General features: G+C 40.4%; 1 protein-coding gene across 5 annotated transcripts in view; it reads left to right on the top strand.

The window, feature by feature from the left end:
- tmem106a (transmembrane protein 106A) overlaps positions 1-16,371 on the top strand; it is a 31,548-nt gene extending 15,177 nt beyond the window's left edge. For all 5 annotated transcript variants that reach the window (XM_068013359.1, XM_068013363.1, XM_068013360.1 and 2 more), the window contains 5 exons: positions 82-241; positions 1,472-1,612; positions 8,888-8,931; positions 9,891-9,944; positions 10,718-16,371. In XM_068013359.1, the coding sequence (XP_067869460.1) occupies positions 82-241; positions 1,472-1,612; positions 8,888-8,931; positions 9,891-9,944; positions 10,718-10,865 (547 nt within the window). In that variant the 3' untranslated portion in view covers positions 10,866-16,371. The remainder of the gene's footprint in view (positions 1-81; positions 242-1,471; positions 1,613-8,887; positions 8,932-9,890; positions 9,945-10,717) is intronic.
- The last annotated feature ends 29 nt before the right edge of the window (positions 16,372-16,400 follow it).

Genomic DNA, 16,400 nt, shown 5'->3' with positions numbered 1-16,400 from the left:
TTCACCAACAGCCAAAACTGAAATCGTTCATTAGAAAAGAAGCAAACCAGTTCCAATTCTTGGATGTGATTTACTTTTCAGGAAACTTTATGTGGCAGTCGCTGTGGTGATCAGCCTTCTGATTAGCGGACTTGCAATCTTCTTCCTTTTCCCACGTTCCATTCAAGTAGAACATGTTGGTATTAAGTCAGCCTACATAACCGATGACAAGAAGGCTTATAGAGTTATTCTTAAAATAACGGTAGGTTCATCATATATTAGATGTAGTTTCAGCTCCTATGGTGCAGGGCTAGATTAGTACCAAAAAGAGTAAGAACTCTGTAATGTGGCTCCTGCCATCTATACTGTCTATTGCAAGATTAGAAATATAATTTATATTGGTGCATTGGGGTGTAGACCTTTTCTGAGGCGAGGGTTAAAATAATTTATTGTACCACATTAAAGGAAACTTTGCTCTGCAGCTTCTGACGTGAAGTGTTGCAGGTGACAGTGGGAGGCTGACATTCCTCGTGGGTGAGGAACTGCAACATAGACAAATCGTTCCTAGGGGCAGGAATTTAGAGCACAGTCTACCTATGCAGAATTTGAGCTCCGTGCATCCAGTGAGGGAGTGGGCAGGTCTTCTGCCTGTTCTCCATCAGCCCATATTCAGGACTAATTTGGGAATTCTGGCCAGAATACCCCTTTAGGCCCAATAGAAGCCACGCCTGCAGAGAGCAGGCACTAACGGGTTTCACTGTGGGTCTTGTAAGAAATGAAAGGAGTTGAACATAATTGATCCCAGAGAGTATTAATTACGTTCTGAACTAAGGTGCAATGTTTCCCTGGGAGGGAAAAGAAGTATTTTAAAATTTACATCTACAGGCCTTCCAAGGGCATGTAGTCTCCTCCATCAGAGCGGCAGGGCACCACTCCGATTTCATGGGACCTCATCAGTGTAGGCAGGCACCTCTGTAGCAGCACTATAGGGTCACTCACCCTGATTATTTAAGTGATCATGTCCATGGAATTTGGATGAGATCTATGACCTCAAGGGCAGGGATCCTGGAATTTTGAAGCGTTCATATTAAAAGAGGAAAAATTGCTCAATTTCACAGGACTGAGATCCTACAAAGACTGGTTGCCCAGTCCTTTTGGAAAAGTGAGAGAGCAGTGTGTAGATATTGCTATCGTTGGATTGGATTCGATGCAAATCTCTGCTTCCTGGTTGTAATGGTGTTCATGAAATGATTTGGACAGTCTCAATTAAGCCTCTGAAGATTCTAATGTGCAACGCAAAACTGCCCACAGTTCAGCAATAATTTTCGTTTCACTCAGAAAAGCCACAATCTTGGCTGTTGTGGGAAACAGAAAAGTGCACACTGGTTGCAGAGGGGAAGGAATTCTGAGGTTATGGTTAAGCTACATTGTGGTGCTTTTCATGTCTTATTTTGGGCTTTTGATGTGCCACTTTTATTTTCTCTTTTTGCAGAATATAATAAATGTAACAAACTACAACTTCTACAGCATCAGTATCACTGACCTCAATGTGCAGATTGTGTTTTTTAATGAGGTCCTTGGAACTGTCAACATCAAAAACACTACAGTCTTCAGGCCCTTGGGAGGCGGCCAGGTAATAAATATTGGCTCAGTTACCTCGGGTGCTATCGGTGGTTTGATTTCTTTATCATTGTTTTAGCAGTGATGTTAATTTGTAGTTTAAACAGGTTACCACCTATAATAGAACAGCACATGGGAATATCTTAACTTGTATCCACCAATATCACCAACATTCATTTCTAGCCTCCACTTCTGCATCTTGTGTGAGCAGATGTGTTCAGTTTTTGGCAGCTAAATAATAGTATTTACAATAAAAGTTTTTAATATCAGATCTAGGCTGCATTGTAACTTTGGGCACTGTTAAGTAAATGAGGATTGGAACTTGCTGGATTTCTTCAGTTATATGTCTGTTGATGGTACAAGAAGTACTTGCAATAGGAAACTGGTGTCATTCAAACAAGTGTTAGCAATTTATAAGATAACAGCTTAAGCATACAATGTGTTTATCGTAATAAAGACAAGAAAGGAACCGAAGAAGGGTCACTGACCCGAAACATTAACTCTGCTTCTCTTTCCACAGTTGCTGCCAGACCTGCTGAGTGGTTCCAGCATTTCTTGTTTTTATTTCAGATTTCCAGCATCCGCAGTATTTTGCTCTTATTTTATGTGTTTATCGTAAGTGGTCCAACACACCTACAGTCTAGGGGTTGGGGCCACAGCGGGAATAGGAAGAAGAGTTAAGGGAGGTTGTTGGAGCCACAGTTAAATAGGAGATTATAAATAGGCTTTTGAAGATGGAGATTAGGCAAAGCAGAATTGTTTGGGAAGAGAATTCTCAAGTTTAAATGCCAGAAGGCTCTGACACCATTGGTAAAGTGGAGGAAGATGGTCATGTACAATAGACCAAAGTCAAGAGAGCAGAGGGTGCAAGCAGAGGACTAGGGCTGAAACAGATTGCAGAGGTCAGGTGGCGAAGGGCAAAGAGGGATTTAAAAATTAGGTTTTGGATATCAATGCTTTGGGGGCAGGGAACCTTGAAGGTTGACAAGAACGGGGCTGATAGGCGAGTGGGACTTCGTGTGGAATGAAATGTGGCAGTAGAGTTCTGGTTGAATTGAAGTTCAAGTCAGGTGGAGATTGGCAAGGAGTTATCATGCCTTTAGGTAATGAAGGCATGTATGAGGATTTCAGCAGTGGTGGGAGTGGGTACAGACCGAGACAGATGAGGCTTCTCAGAAGTGGAAGGAGCCAGTTTTGTTGATGGACTGAACATGGAGTTTGAAGCTCACCTCAAGGTCAGAGAAAGCACTGAGGTTTGCGCAACATTGAGTTCAGACTGAAAGAGCAACTGGAGAAGAGAAGGGGATCTGGTGAATGTTTATCACTTTTAGAATCATAGAATCTACAGCATAGAAGGTGGCCATTCGGCCCATCCTGTCTGTGCCGGCTCTCTGCAAGAGCAACTCACCTAGTCCCATTCCCCTGCTCTTTCCCTGTAGCCTTGTAATTTTTTTTGTCTTCGGATAATTGTCCAATTCTCTTTTGAAAGCCTTGATTGAATCTGCCTCCACCACACTTTCAGACAGAATTTCAGATCCTAATCACTCGCTGCATAAACAAGTTTTCCTCATGTCACTGTTGCTTCTTTTGTCAGTCACTTAAATGAATGTCCTCTGATTCTGGATCCTTTAACCAATGGGAACAGTTTCTCCCTATTTACTCTGTCTAGACCCTTCGTGATTTTGAACACCTCTATCAAATCTCTTCTTAATCTCTTCTCCAGGGAGATCAGATCCAGCTTATCCACATTAGAAGTTCCTCATTCCTGGAACTATTCTCATGAATCTTGCCTGCACCCTTTCTAATGCCTTTCACATCCTTCCAAAAGTTTGGTGCCCAGAACTGCAGTTGAGGCCGAACCAGTGTTTTATACAGGTTTATCATAACTTCCTTGCTTTTGTAATGTATGCCCTATTTATAAATCCTGTATGCTTTATTAACCGCTTTCTCAACTTGCCTTGCAGCCTTCAGTGATTTGTACACATATACCCCCAGGTCCCTCTGCTCCTGCACCCGCTTTAGATCTGTACCCTTTAATTTATATTGCCTCTCCTCCTCCTTCCTACCTAAATTAATCACTTTACACTTTTCTGCATTAAATTTCATCTGCTGCTTGTCCGCTCATTCCAACTAGCCTATGTCCTCTTGAAGTTTATCGCTATCTTCCTCACAGTTCACAATACTTCCACGTGTCACCTGCAGATTTTGAAAGTGTGCCCTGTACACCCAGTCTAGGTCATTAATATGTAACAAGAAAAACAGGGAGCCTAGCACCGACCCCTGGGGAATTCCACCATATACCTTTCTCCAAAAAACAACTGTTCACCATTACTCTCCGTTTCCATTTCTGATGAAGGGTCACTGACCTGAAACGTTAACTCTGCTTCTCTCTCCACAGATGCTGCCAGACCTGCTGAGTATTTCCAGCATTTCTTGTTTTTATTTCAAAGTTCCAGCATCTGCAGTATTTTGCTTCAATTTTTCAAATGCTGATAATGTCTCTTTTATTCCATGGACTCTAACTTTGCTGACAAGCCTGTTACTTGGCATTTTATCAAATGCCTTTTGAAAGTCCATGTACAGCACGTCAACTGCATTACCCTCTTCTTTACCTCATCAAAAAAATTCAGGCAAGTTAGTTAAACATGATTTGTCCTTATATCAGTACTGACTTTCCTTAATGAATCCACATTTGTCCAAATGACTTAATTTTGTCCCAAATTATTGTTTCTAAAAGCTTTCCCACCACCTAGGTTAAACTGACTGGCCTGTAGTTGCTGGGCTTTCCCTTTTACCCCTTTTGAACAAAGTTGTAACATCTGCAATTTTCCAGGCCACTGGCAACCCCCCGCCCTCCGCCACTCCCCCATATAGGTCAGGTAACCATGCTCTAGGTTAGAGGGGATTTGAGGAAACATTTTTCACCCAGAGATGGTTGGAATCTGGAACACACTGCCTGAAGGGGTGGTAGAGGCAGGAACCCTCACAACATTTAAGAAGTATCTAGATGAGCACTTGAAATGCCATAGCATACAAGGCTATGAGCCAAGTGCTGGAAAATGAGATTAGAATAGATAGGTGCTTGATGGCTGGCACGGACACTATGGTCTGAAGGATCTGTTTCTGTGCTGTATATGACTCTATATCTAAGGAGGATTGGAAGATTATGGCTAGTGTCTCTGCAATTTCCACCCTTGCTTCTCTCAGTATCCTTGGATACATCTCATCCTGTCCTGGTGACTTATCAAATTTAAGTACAGCCAGCCTATCTAGTACCCCTCTTTATTAATTTTTAGCCCATTCAGTGTCTCAACTAATTCCTCTTTCACCGTGACTTGGGCAGCATCTTTTCCTTCGTAAAGACAGATGTAAAATACTCATTTAGTACCTCAGCCATGTCCTGACTCCATGCATAAATCCCTTTTTAGGTCCCTAATTGGCCCCATTCCTCCTTTTATCACCATTTTGCTACTTGTATGCCTATAGAAGACATTTCAGTTCCCTTTTATGTTAGCTGCTAGTCTCATCTCATGCTGACTCTGCTTTTGTTTGCTTTTTCTCTTCCCTTCTGAACTTTCTCTATTCAGCATGGTTCTCAATTGTATTATCCACCTGACATCTGTCATATGCACCCTTTTTTGCTTCATCTTACTCACTCTCTCTTTAGTCATCTAGGGAGCTCTGTATCTGTTTGCCCAACCTTTCCTCCTCATGGGAATGTACCTTGACTGTACCTGAACTATCGCCTCTTTAAAGGCAGTCTATTGTTCAGTTACAGTTTTGCCTTCCGATCTTTGATTCCAATTTATTTGGGCCAGATCTGTTCTCTGTCCATTGAGGCTAGCCCTCCCCCAATTAATTATTTTTACTTTGGATTGTCCCTTGTCCTTTTCCATAGCCATCCTAAACCTTATGATGTGATAGTCACTGTCCCCTACTGCCACTTGATTCAGTTGACCCGCCTCATTCGCCAGAACCAGATCCAGTAATGCCTCCTTCCTCGTTGGATTGGAAACATACTGATCTAGAAAATTCTCCTGAACACAATCTAGAAACTCTTGCACCTCCCTGCCCTTTGCAATATTACTATCCTAATCTATATTAGGATAATTAAAGTCCCCCATTATAACCACTCTATAATTCTTTCACCTCTCTGTGTAATTTCCTTGTTCATAATACACTGTTAGTACATGGTTGTTATGGGAGTTAGTTCCTGTTTCATTTATATGGTAGAGATTTATAAAATCTGAGAAGATAATATGTGCCATCTATTGGGTTTTCAGTTTGTAAAAAAGAGGAACTTGGTGTTACTTGCAATAGAGTCATTTGAGCTAATCACTAGTACAGTTAGACGCAAATCAGAACCCTGGACTCAAACAATTATCTCTGGTTTTAGTGTACTATAAATGAGTCCTTGTGTGCAGACTGCGTTCTGTGCAGCTGACCTGTTGGCTGCAATTAATTTGGATTCAGTTTTTCTGAGACAGACCCCAATTTGAAAATGAAACTAAAAGCTTCAATGTTCTGGGAGGTCAGAACCAGGTTAAAAAATCAAAATTGTTTTTACTAGAGACATGTGATTGGAGGGTGAAACAGTTTCCCAGAACTGCTGAACTAAAACAAGCTGGGAGCTGTTGGTTTTAAAAAAGACAAGGAACCTGTTTTCTGGGAGCTGACCCTTGGAAAATACAGGTTGCCATTGTTGTTTTTGGTGCCTTAAAGAGCTACATAAGGTGAGACCGGTGAAGCTATGTCACGAGGACTATTGTGAGCAAAACCACGGAAATTCAGGAAAGGTGTGCAATTTTGACGGAGACGGTATCGGTGGTGTTTGGATTTCAGAGAAACTGCCATCATGTGGAAGCCGCGTTTGCAGCTTGACAGATGGGATCTGGAGATCTGCTTTGAAAAGTTCAAAGACCTGAAGGACTTTGTGACAGTTAGATGTTATCTTGCTGATAGGACTGCCAAAGGCCTTGTGAGATATATCCTTTTTGCATCTGATAATTAACTTGCGAGCTTTAAGATATATATACATCGATGGTGATTTAACTGTTAGTTCATGTTTGTTATGTTGATTTTGGTTTGAGTGTTAAAGTAAAATTTATAAAAGTGAAATCTTGTCAGTTTGGTTTTTGTTTCCGAAATTGGAGTCAGTTGGTGGATTCGATTCTTTTGGTTTGTTGGTGGTCTCCACGGGGATCTGAACAGTATTGAATTATCAGAGTGTCTGTTCACACCACCATGTCAGCCAATGCCTTGAATTTGTGGCAGGACTTATGACAGGACTCAAAGTCTATTCAAAGAGTGCTCTAGAGCAAACAGTCTACAGAGTCTATTTAAAAAGAGCTTTAATGAGGTGCTTTTGACTTCCTTTTTCTGTTGCCGAGCTGGTGGAAGTACTGTATTGAGAATTATTGGAGGAGTTACGAAAACTTTTGGATTTACAAGGGAGTGCTGCTGGGCTTTGACAAGGAGGTCAGAGGAATTGGGAGGCCTGTCAGAAGAAAGCCTGCTTCAGTAATTGGGGCTATAGTTTCAGTTCCTCTTGGGCTGCAGCATGATTTGGAGATGGAACACAAGCAGCAGTGAGGAAAAGCTCTGCTCAGAAAGAGGAGCTGGGTTCTCAGTAGAAGGCCTAGGGGTCTTTAGGGAGCACTTCTAGCTCCATCTCAGCCAGGAGCAGTGTCTGCGGCACTTACTTCTCACCAAGGAGGTAGTGACTGAACTATGCCATCTCCTGCAACTCAAACTGCAGCCACACAGCAAGGCAAGGACTGCACTGCTCATGGCTGTCAAAATCACCATGGCCCTAAATTTATATGTTAGCAGATCCTTTCAGGTGGGAGCACTCGACATTAGTAATGTTTCAAATTCGCTGTGCATCGCTGCATCCGAAAGGTGGTGGAGACCTTGCACAGAAGGATAGGGGACTTCATTGTCTTCACACTTTCCAGAGAGAAGCAGGAGGAATGAGCATGTGGTTTTGTCAGGTTAGCGAGAATCCCAGTGATGCAGGGTGCTATCGACTGCACACATGGCTCTGCAGGCCCCACATAGCTACTGCTCCATGTAGCTGCATTGGTGTGCAGTCATGCCCAGAAGATCCTGTCGGTGGATGCAGCAGTCGTGACACATTCATCCTGTAGCAGTCAGCCATACCTGCCATATTTGGGCTACATGAAGATCCAAGGCTGGCTGCTTGGTGACTTGGAATGCCCACTCTACACCTGGCTGAAGACTTCCACCCAACCATATGTGGACATTGTGCCTACAATGAGAGCCGTGAAGCCAGCCATCAGTATCCTGAAACAACAATTCCACTGCCTGGATTGCTCGGAGGGAGCGCTCCAGTACTCACTGGTGATCTGCCATGTCCTCCATAACCTTGCTATCTTGAGGGCACATTGGGATAGTATCTGCAGAAGAGGAGGGTATGTGACAAAATTGGTGGGGGAAGGAAACAGCACAAGAAATTCCAACAGAATAAAATGGACTGTAAAAGACCGGAATGGGCTTTTACAAAGCTAAGCAGCGGAAAAATTACTTGAACCCCCTTGGCACCCTTCCTGCTGTGGACATTTGGGAAGATAGAAGTTTGCTGATTCTGTTCTAATGCACAGTGCCATTTCGAACTGGACCAGAAGGAATGTAGGGAATCCAGAGGGAACGGAGTAGAATTGTGTGTCATGGATTTTCACTAATTGTGGTTGGATTTTTTTTAATGAACCCTCTGTTGCTATTTCATTTCTCATTTTTAAATTGATTTTCTCTCCCAAGTGACCCAACTCTCTGAGTTGGGAAGGAGATAGTTGGGACAGGAGAGGGACCTCAAATAATTCCACATTACAAATATATTTTGAGCTTCTCTTTCTGTTTTTCTGATGTATAGAGAAGATGTAAACAAATAAACCTCACTAATTATTGAGAATCGCTAATTATTAATGAGAATCCCACATATAATTCATTCAGTGTGCGCAAGTTCTGAGTTTAATTACTGACACAGATGTAGGGAAGACATCACTGTGCAACAAGATTCCTTCTCTTACTGCTGTCAGAATTACCCAGAATTTTAAATTCATTATATTTCTTTTTGCAGTTCAAACACTTTACTGAATTTCATCAATGTTGGTGAGATTTAAATTGAGTTTATTTATATACTAACCACTATATCCACATCCATAGATAAGTTAATTTACGCACTTTCCTTTTCCCACTTCTGTTTACTAGTCTAATGTATCTCTCTGGTGTTCTATATAATGTGATTATATCTTTTTCTGTTTTTCAGATTTTCTATGAGGTGACTGCTGTGCTCGATGATGTAGGCATGTAGTAAGTATTGTAAGAACAGTTGTATTTAGGAATTGACTGTCCACAGGAATGAGATGACAGTGGTTTAAGAGCAACGTTTTCCATTTAATTGTATGCAAGTGAACAATAATACCACTAACTATTAGTGTGGCAGCAAACAATAATAACACTGTTAATTAAAAGAAAGAACTTACATTTATCACGTCTTCAGGAAGTCCCAGAGTGCTTCACGGCCAATGAAGTACTTTCAAAGTGTAGACTCTTGTTTTGTGGGGAAACTTTGAAGTCACTTTGTGAACAGTAAGGTCCCACAAATAGTAGAGAGCTACATCGTGAGTTAATCTGTTTTGTCGGTTAAGGGATAAATATTGGACAGGATACCAGGAGAACTCACTGCTGCTCTTAAAACGAGTGCATGGGATCTTTTACATCCATCTGAAAATGAAAATGGGGCTTTAATTTAAAATTACATCCAAAAGACACTGCCTGTGACAACCCCTCTGTACTACATTGACCTCACAGCCTAAATTATGTGCTCAACTTTGTACTGGGCTTTTACCCACAAGCTTCTGATTCATGTGAAAATGTTACCAACTGAGCCAAGCTGACACATTTAAGATTCATTTTCAGAGGATGTGTAAGGCAACTGTAATAATTTTTCACTGCTATATTTTGGATATTCCCGAATACAATTACATCTTCCAGTTTTATCGCCTCCTCTCTAGATGATATCTCTTGTTGAGATACAGTTCTACAGCCTCCAGTATCTAACATAGTGGGCATTCTTCATTGTCTGAAACCTAGACAGTGACTACATTTCTGGTAAAAAAAAATCATTTAAAATTGATGGTATAATAACATTTCTCTGGAAGGACAGTTGATCAGTGGAACTGCGACAATATAAAAGTAGATGTTAACAAATAATTTGCTATACATGTCAGAGAATCTATAATATGTTCTTTTTCATTTTTGTCTTTAAGCCATTACTGCACAATGCCTGAAATCAAAGTGCACAATATTGTGATCTCAATACAGTAAGTACAGTAGATTAGGCCTTTTTCTTAGTTGGTAGTATCTGAATGTAGGTGTAATCCAAGCAAATGAATTGGTAATTCACTTTCTTTTAACCAGGATCCCTATTTACTTCCCTTTGCAGAGGACGCATTCTGTGACTCCCTTATCTGAAGGGACAAATAGAATTGTCTCATCCACACACTTGTGTTTGTGTTCCCTCCTATTGTGAAGGAGGGGATATTCTGTTCTACACAGGCATGTTATTTCTGTGTTATAGTGACTTCCTGTCAGTTTTGGACCAGACAATTTGTTTTTTTGTTGTGGCCTCCTAGTAAATTTGATGATTGGGTGGAAAAGATCTTATTCTGGATTACTGCTTTAAATACTGTTGTGAATACAACACCTTTCCCATCTGGCCTGCTTTGCACAAGCAATCTGACCTTTTACGTTAAGAATGTGCTGTCCCTTCCAATTTTGGATTTGTCTGAAGTTTACAGCCTCAGTATATCCTCCTCCCCAGAGACTTCCTATCAGTTCAGTCACATTCTTCAGGTCTTTCATGTCTCCATGTATCATTGCACTTTGAGAAACAGCTGCTAGCAGCTAGTTACTTTAAAACAAATCCACTTGTGCATAGATCTTCCTGAAATATAAACAGAGCGGCAACCACCACCGATTGCTGAAATGGATAAGCAAAGTAAATGCAGTAACGGCCTTCCTGAAATGTGTGTGCAAAAATAACAGCATGAAACAGGTGAGAATTCTATTATTTGTTCTTTTCCATCTTTTCCAGAGCAACAGTGACAGCTTGGTATTTGTCACACTCTGAGCAAATCTCTTTCGATGCCTACCAATACGTTGATTGTGGCTCCAACACCACCCGTCTTCACAGCCCCTACTACCCTTCCCAGGGCAACAGTTTGCAAGAGCTGCTCAGTTAATGCAAATGGTGTTAGTGTCCTTTCACTAAAGGCTTCCAGCATGGCACAAACACATCCTCCTCTTTGTGTAGATATTGTGCTCCTGGACTGATGAGATGATCCATCAGCCACTTCTGCACTTGTCTGCCTGATTATTTTATAGTGCTCTGTGTGGCAATGTAACACTTGTAAGGAGGAGTTAATTAATTTAGGATGTCAAGCGTGTAATGATGATTTGATAATCTGGCCGTTCTAGTAATAGCAAGTTCTGCTGGACTAACAGAGCTGGAAAGTAAGTTAAATTTAGCTGGGAAATGAACAGGGGCTGACTTGTAAACTGACGTTTATTGGTGCATTTCAGATAGGTAGCTGTACCTTTCATGGCCTCCAAATTTAAATGTGTGTTTCCTTAAATAAGTCACCTCTCGTTCATTAGACTGTTACCTCCTATTGGAAATGAGAATATACAGAAAGCTGCTTTTGAGCAACATCTGTAGGCAACCCTAGAGATAACATCTGGGAGGTTCTTTTGTATTTATAGATCATGACGACGGAAATCCCTGAAAAAGTTATATACATGTAAAATTATCAATCTGTTTAGATTACAGAAAGGCAGGATGTCCAATAACTCATGTGGAATGATGGAATATGCAAAATAATTTATCAAACAACGTTGGGTAGGCAACGTTCAGGTTCAGGAATGTTCTGAGTGCATTATTTAGTGTATTCCAGAGAGCTACATTGTTTGTACATTTCTACCACTTGTGTAATTTGGGAAACAAAAGAAAATTAATATATTTTATATATTCACCTCGGGCCCTGTATTGTTCAGTGGATAAATGCTTTATGTATTGTGTTACTAAGCCACATTGGTCAAGATGGTCTCATTTTTGACCCCGAGTTTGTTCTGATTTAGATGACCTCAGTTTGGAAAGAGGAGGTGGAAGATGTAAGTTGTACATTTGGTTAGGTAGGTGTCCCTGGGCTAGGGCAGTAAAAGTAGACCAGCATTCCCACTCCAGATTGTCATCCAACAACCTATGTCAGAATGTGTATGGATGTGATTGTTGGGTGAGCAAAAAACTGGGCTCAGCTGTGATGCTCCCTACAGCTGAACAGACTGCGGACACTTAGTGGCAGCCTCACACATGAAGAATGAGCACTTGGGCAAGGTGCCAAAGGATGTCCATGGAACCATACCACAGCATGAAGCTACCCCTTCAGAGGAGGGAAGATTGTTGGATGGGAATTTTTAAAAAAATGTTTAGATAAATGCTTAGCCATGTTATGCAGCCAACCCCAGAAGATGTCCCCAGTCTTTGAACACTAAAGTGTTTTGAATATGACTGTGTCTTAGCCATACAGAGCAAATAACTCTATTTCAAAAGCCTTAGATTTATTATTGTAGTTAATGGTAGTAATTCAGTATTTTCTCTGTCTTGTGTAGTGTTCTCTCCCGTAATACACTGGGGAACACGTTAGCATTTTCCACGTGTGTGCACACCTCAGGTTCTTTTGGGTGGGTGGAGGGTGAATAGTTATACCACAGAAAACATTATTTAATTCATCCCTATTGCAGTCACAATTTAACACATTCTAAGTGCAGTTGGTCATTCCTGCTCAAATGCTTTTAATCAAAGGGGAGATTGGTTATTTAAAGCAGTATATTGTTCCTGCCCCAAACCAACCCATACATACCCCGACAAACACTTTTCCCCATTTTGTTTTGATGGGCGATTGGGAAAAACTCACTATTACCATGCATGGTTCTCAAGAGTGGTTGCTGTCCATTGAATTTGGTTTTCTGCTGCTGCGAAACTTTCTTTGAAACATACTTTCCCACTTCAGATGTGACTTCACTGGTAATGACCAAGTTAGAAAGTGAGTGGGTCAGGCTGGATTTGCTTACATCAAATTTGCACACACTGCACCAAGTACTTTTACTGAGGATCTCCACATTTCCCCAACCACAGTTTGCAAATATATGTGAAATCTTCCCAGTTATTTTCAGCCACCATTTAGTTCATTGCTCAATATTCCAGCCACCTGGAACATTACTTCCTGTAAAGCTGTCAGGTATTGTGCCTCACAGACAAATAATACTGAAAAATTACCCATTTCTCGATTTAAATAATACTTCTCTGCATTCCATGTTTCAGGCCAAATCATGCCATATCCATGATTCAGTTATAAATTACAGTTTCTCAGCTGAACTCTCTGAAAGTCTTTATCCACTCATCTTATGGAGCTGATGATGCATTTCTGTTCCTTGCAATAAAAGTATAAAATCAAGTGGTAGAGGAGGCTTTCTTAGAGATAGGAAGGCCTATGTAGGTAGATTCTCTTGGTTTTCAATACCAGTGTAGAGCTTCGCTGGATGGAACTGTAGGTCACAGAAAAGTCAATGATATAGGGCCAATCCTAGGCCTGTCCACCTGTCCAGTGGCGAAATTATTAACCAAAATAATAGTTGTATTAAAGCCTGATTAAACCATTCCCTTGTGGTCGTCTCTGACTATTGCTGTTTAGAAGTACACACAAGGGCAAATTTCATGACATCTTGCTTACATTCAACGCACATCAGATTATCAGACATGCTGCTCATGATTTTCTGTCCAGTGATTTTAAAGGACCAAAAATTACGGGCACATCTGCTATGCGCTGGTGGTATACAAGGACTTTCTGGTGACGTGAGGCCTTGTTAAGTTTGCCCCATGCATCTAATGCTTTAAAAATAATTAAAATGAGTTTGGTAAAGCTAGGAAACATTGGGTCAGAGGAGGGTGAGTTACTGTGATCAACATGTAGTGACACTGTCTAAGAGAATGAATTTATGATTCATTAAAACAACAGGCCAGAGGAAGTCTTCATGTTCGCCCTAACGATGTTGGTACACAGAGTAACCAGAAGAATTTTTATTTTGATGAATATCATGCTCGGTCACCTTGATTTACTAAAATGACCTGACTGCGAAGGTACTTAGTATATACTTAGAGATCCCTAGCTTTTCTATTTGATCAGTATGATCACTTTTGTGTCATGGGTATGTTTCTTTCAATGTAAGAACGTATGAGGTCTTTTATCAGGTGATGTGAGGATGTCTTATTTTGCTGTGAATGACCTATGTTATTTTGAACTTCTGCCATAACATTTTTTTCTTTGTATTACCATGGGATACTTGTCTCATCTCTTCACTTTTTTTTATTCATTTGAGGGATGTGAGTCAGCATTACTGCTCATCCCTAACTGCCCTTGAGAAGGCTGTGGTGAGCTGCCGCCTTGAAGTGCTGGAGTCCATGTGGTGTAGATGCACTCTCAGTGCTGTTAGGGAGTTCCAGGAATTTGACCCAGCGACAGTGAAGAAGAATAGCTTGAGTGTAGAAAATGTCTTTAGTACACATTGCCATGATGAAGTATGCTCTCATTTATTGGTCTGTGACTCTTCCTGTATAATTGTATATAATTAACATTTATGCCTGACACTACACAACTGTAACTACCAAATTGAGAAGTGTTGTGCAAATATATAAGGCTGCAGACACACAACAATTGTACAGATTGTTGACATGTTTAAAATTTAAGCCCTTGAGAACCAATGTATGATACAAGAAATGGGAGTAAATTATTCATAGACGTGCCTCAGTTAGTAAATCTTTGGCCTAATATGGTACTTAGTCATGCAAACCAGGAAAGTGCCAGATTCAGTCTCATCTGAGCCTGTGTAGCGTTAGACATGCTACAGGTGGCCTAAGCACCCTTGAGCTAGGTAGCTGAAGTACGTCAGAGTTCCTGCTCCTGATTACAGTCCATCAACTCCTCCTCCTACATGTGATGGGTTTAGATGGGATCGGGCTCAGAGGAGCTGGTCTCCACATTTGCATAGTCCACTGCTACTTGCTGTCTATGCTGAAACATAAAGAATGGCCTCTTAAGTCAGGTGCAAGAGAGCTTTTGTCACTTGTGGAACTTTTCCACTGTCAGCAACTTCAGGAAATTGAAGGAGAAAGGGAAGCATTTGAGAACTTGCTTGGGTACGCATGCCAACATTGATGACTGAAATACATTAAACTAGATACTTCAGTTAAAGTAATTAGGTTGACACCTCTATTATCCACTGATTTAGATTTGAGTAACTGACTAAAAAAATTTCATAATATTTTAGTGTTTTCCTGTGCACCGTGTTTCACACATTATGGATAAACCTGTGGCAGCCAATAGGGTGACAAGACCTTACTGCACGTCATTTGAGCTTGCTCTGCACCCTAAGATGGCACCTAACATAAATAAAGCAACTGTCATAAAGCTGAAATGCAGTTAAATTCTATTTACACAACTGTATTCACATTTTTAAATGTACAAAATACCAGGTATGAGGCAGTGAATTTAGATCAAAATTTAATCCTGAGCTTCAGGTGAATTTAAGCTTTATTTTGCTGGTTTACAATGTCATCTGAACCCCTAGATTAAGTTTCAATTTTGTAATTCCTTCATTGATATCATTATTCCACATAATTAAGCATTCTAAAGACTCCTTTCAAGGGAGCCCATGATAATTAATTAAGCCTATGAAAAATGTCGCCACATTGCAATTAACACCTTCAGTCTCTATTACTGGTAAATCGTGGGATAAACACAAAAAATTATTAAAATGCACTAAATAATGCATACAGTTGGTAAACCACCACTACTGCAGTGTGATATGGTTTAATCAACTTCTCTGAATTAATTCTACTCAGTGGAACGTGAGTTTAAAGTTCTAGTTAATAATTGAGCCTAACAGTAACTTGAGAGTTTTGATGGTTCGCCAGGTAATAAAGTGATGTGGGTCAAGCCAAGCAGTTTATCAGTGTCAGCTAGATAACTGACTCGCGGATTTTCCCTGTTTAATATGTCAGTGCATTGGGGAGAGGTACTGCACCTTTTGGTATGGTTCAGTTCTAGGAACAGCTGTCTTGAAAACTATTTAACTGCTGCCATGCAAAAAAACTAGCCCAGAATTGGGCAGTGTGTGTGTTAACTACAGTGTGAAAGCTTTCCGTGCAGGATTTGTACTCTTATCTAATCTTTGTTCAGATTATAAAATAATTTCTGTTGATAATTGATGTCATGATATCATTGCATTACTAATCATGTAACTGAGTGTCTACCCATGTGTAAACCCAATGATATTTAATGTAGTAACCATGCTCCTGAAGTCCAAGGAAACTAGACGATATGAACAGTGCTGGTTTTAATAGTGCCACTCATGGTATGTATGGGAAACATGCTTTGTATTCATTATTTGCCAATAGCCTATGTGTACAGTAAAAAGATAACTGGTTATTGAATTTTTGATGTCCAAATTAACTGTGCATAATGATAAAATGTTATTTTAAATGTAATGAATTCTGTAGAAAGTGGTGTATCGCACTTTACCATTATTTTAGATTCGTCCTACCATTATTTTAGATTGGTACTGCCCTATATTTTCAAGTGGATTGTCTTGTAACTGTTGCTTTGTTGCTAATTAAAGGATAATTGAAGTTTATTTGTGAGATTGAATTAATACAAATGATT

The sequence above is a fragment of the Heterodontus francisci genome, chromosome 33 (assembly GCF_036365525.1).
Source record: "Heterodontus francisci isolate sHetFra1 chromosome 33, sHetFra1.hap1, whole genome shotgun sequence".
NCBI lineage: Eukaryota > Metazoa > Chordata > Chondrichthyes > Heterodontiformes > Heterodontidae > Heterodontus > Heterodontus francisci.
The sequence above is the reverse complement of the archived record's forward strand: the minus strand, read 5'-3'. Positions and strand labels throughout refer to the sequence as shown.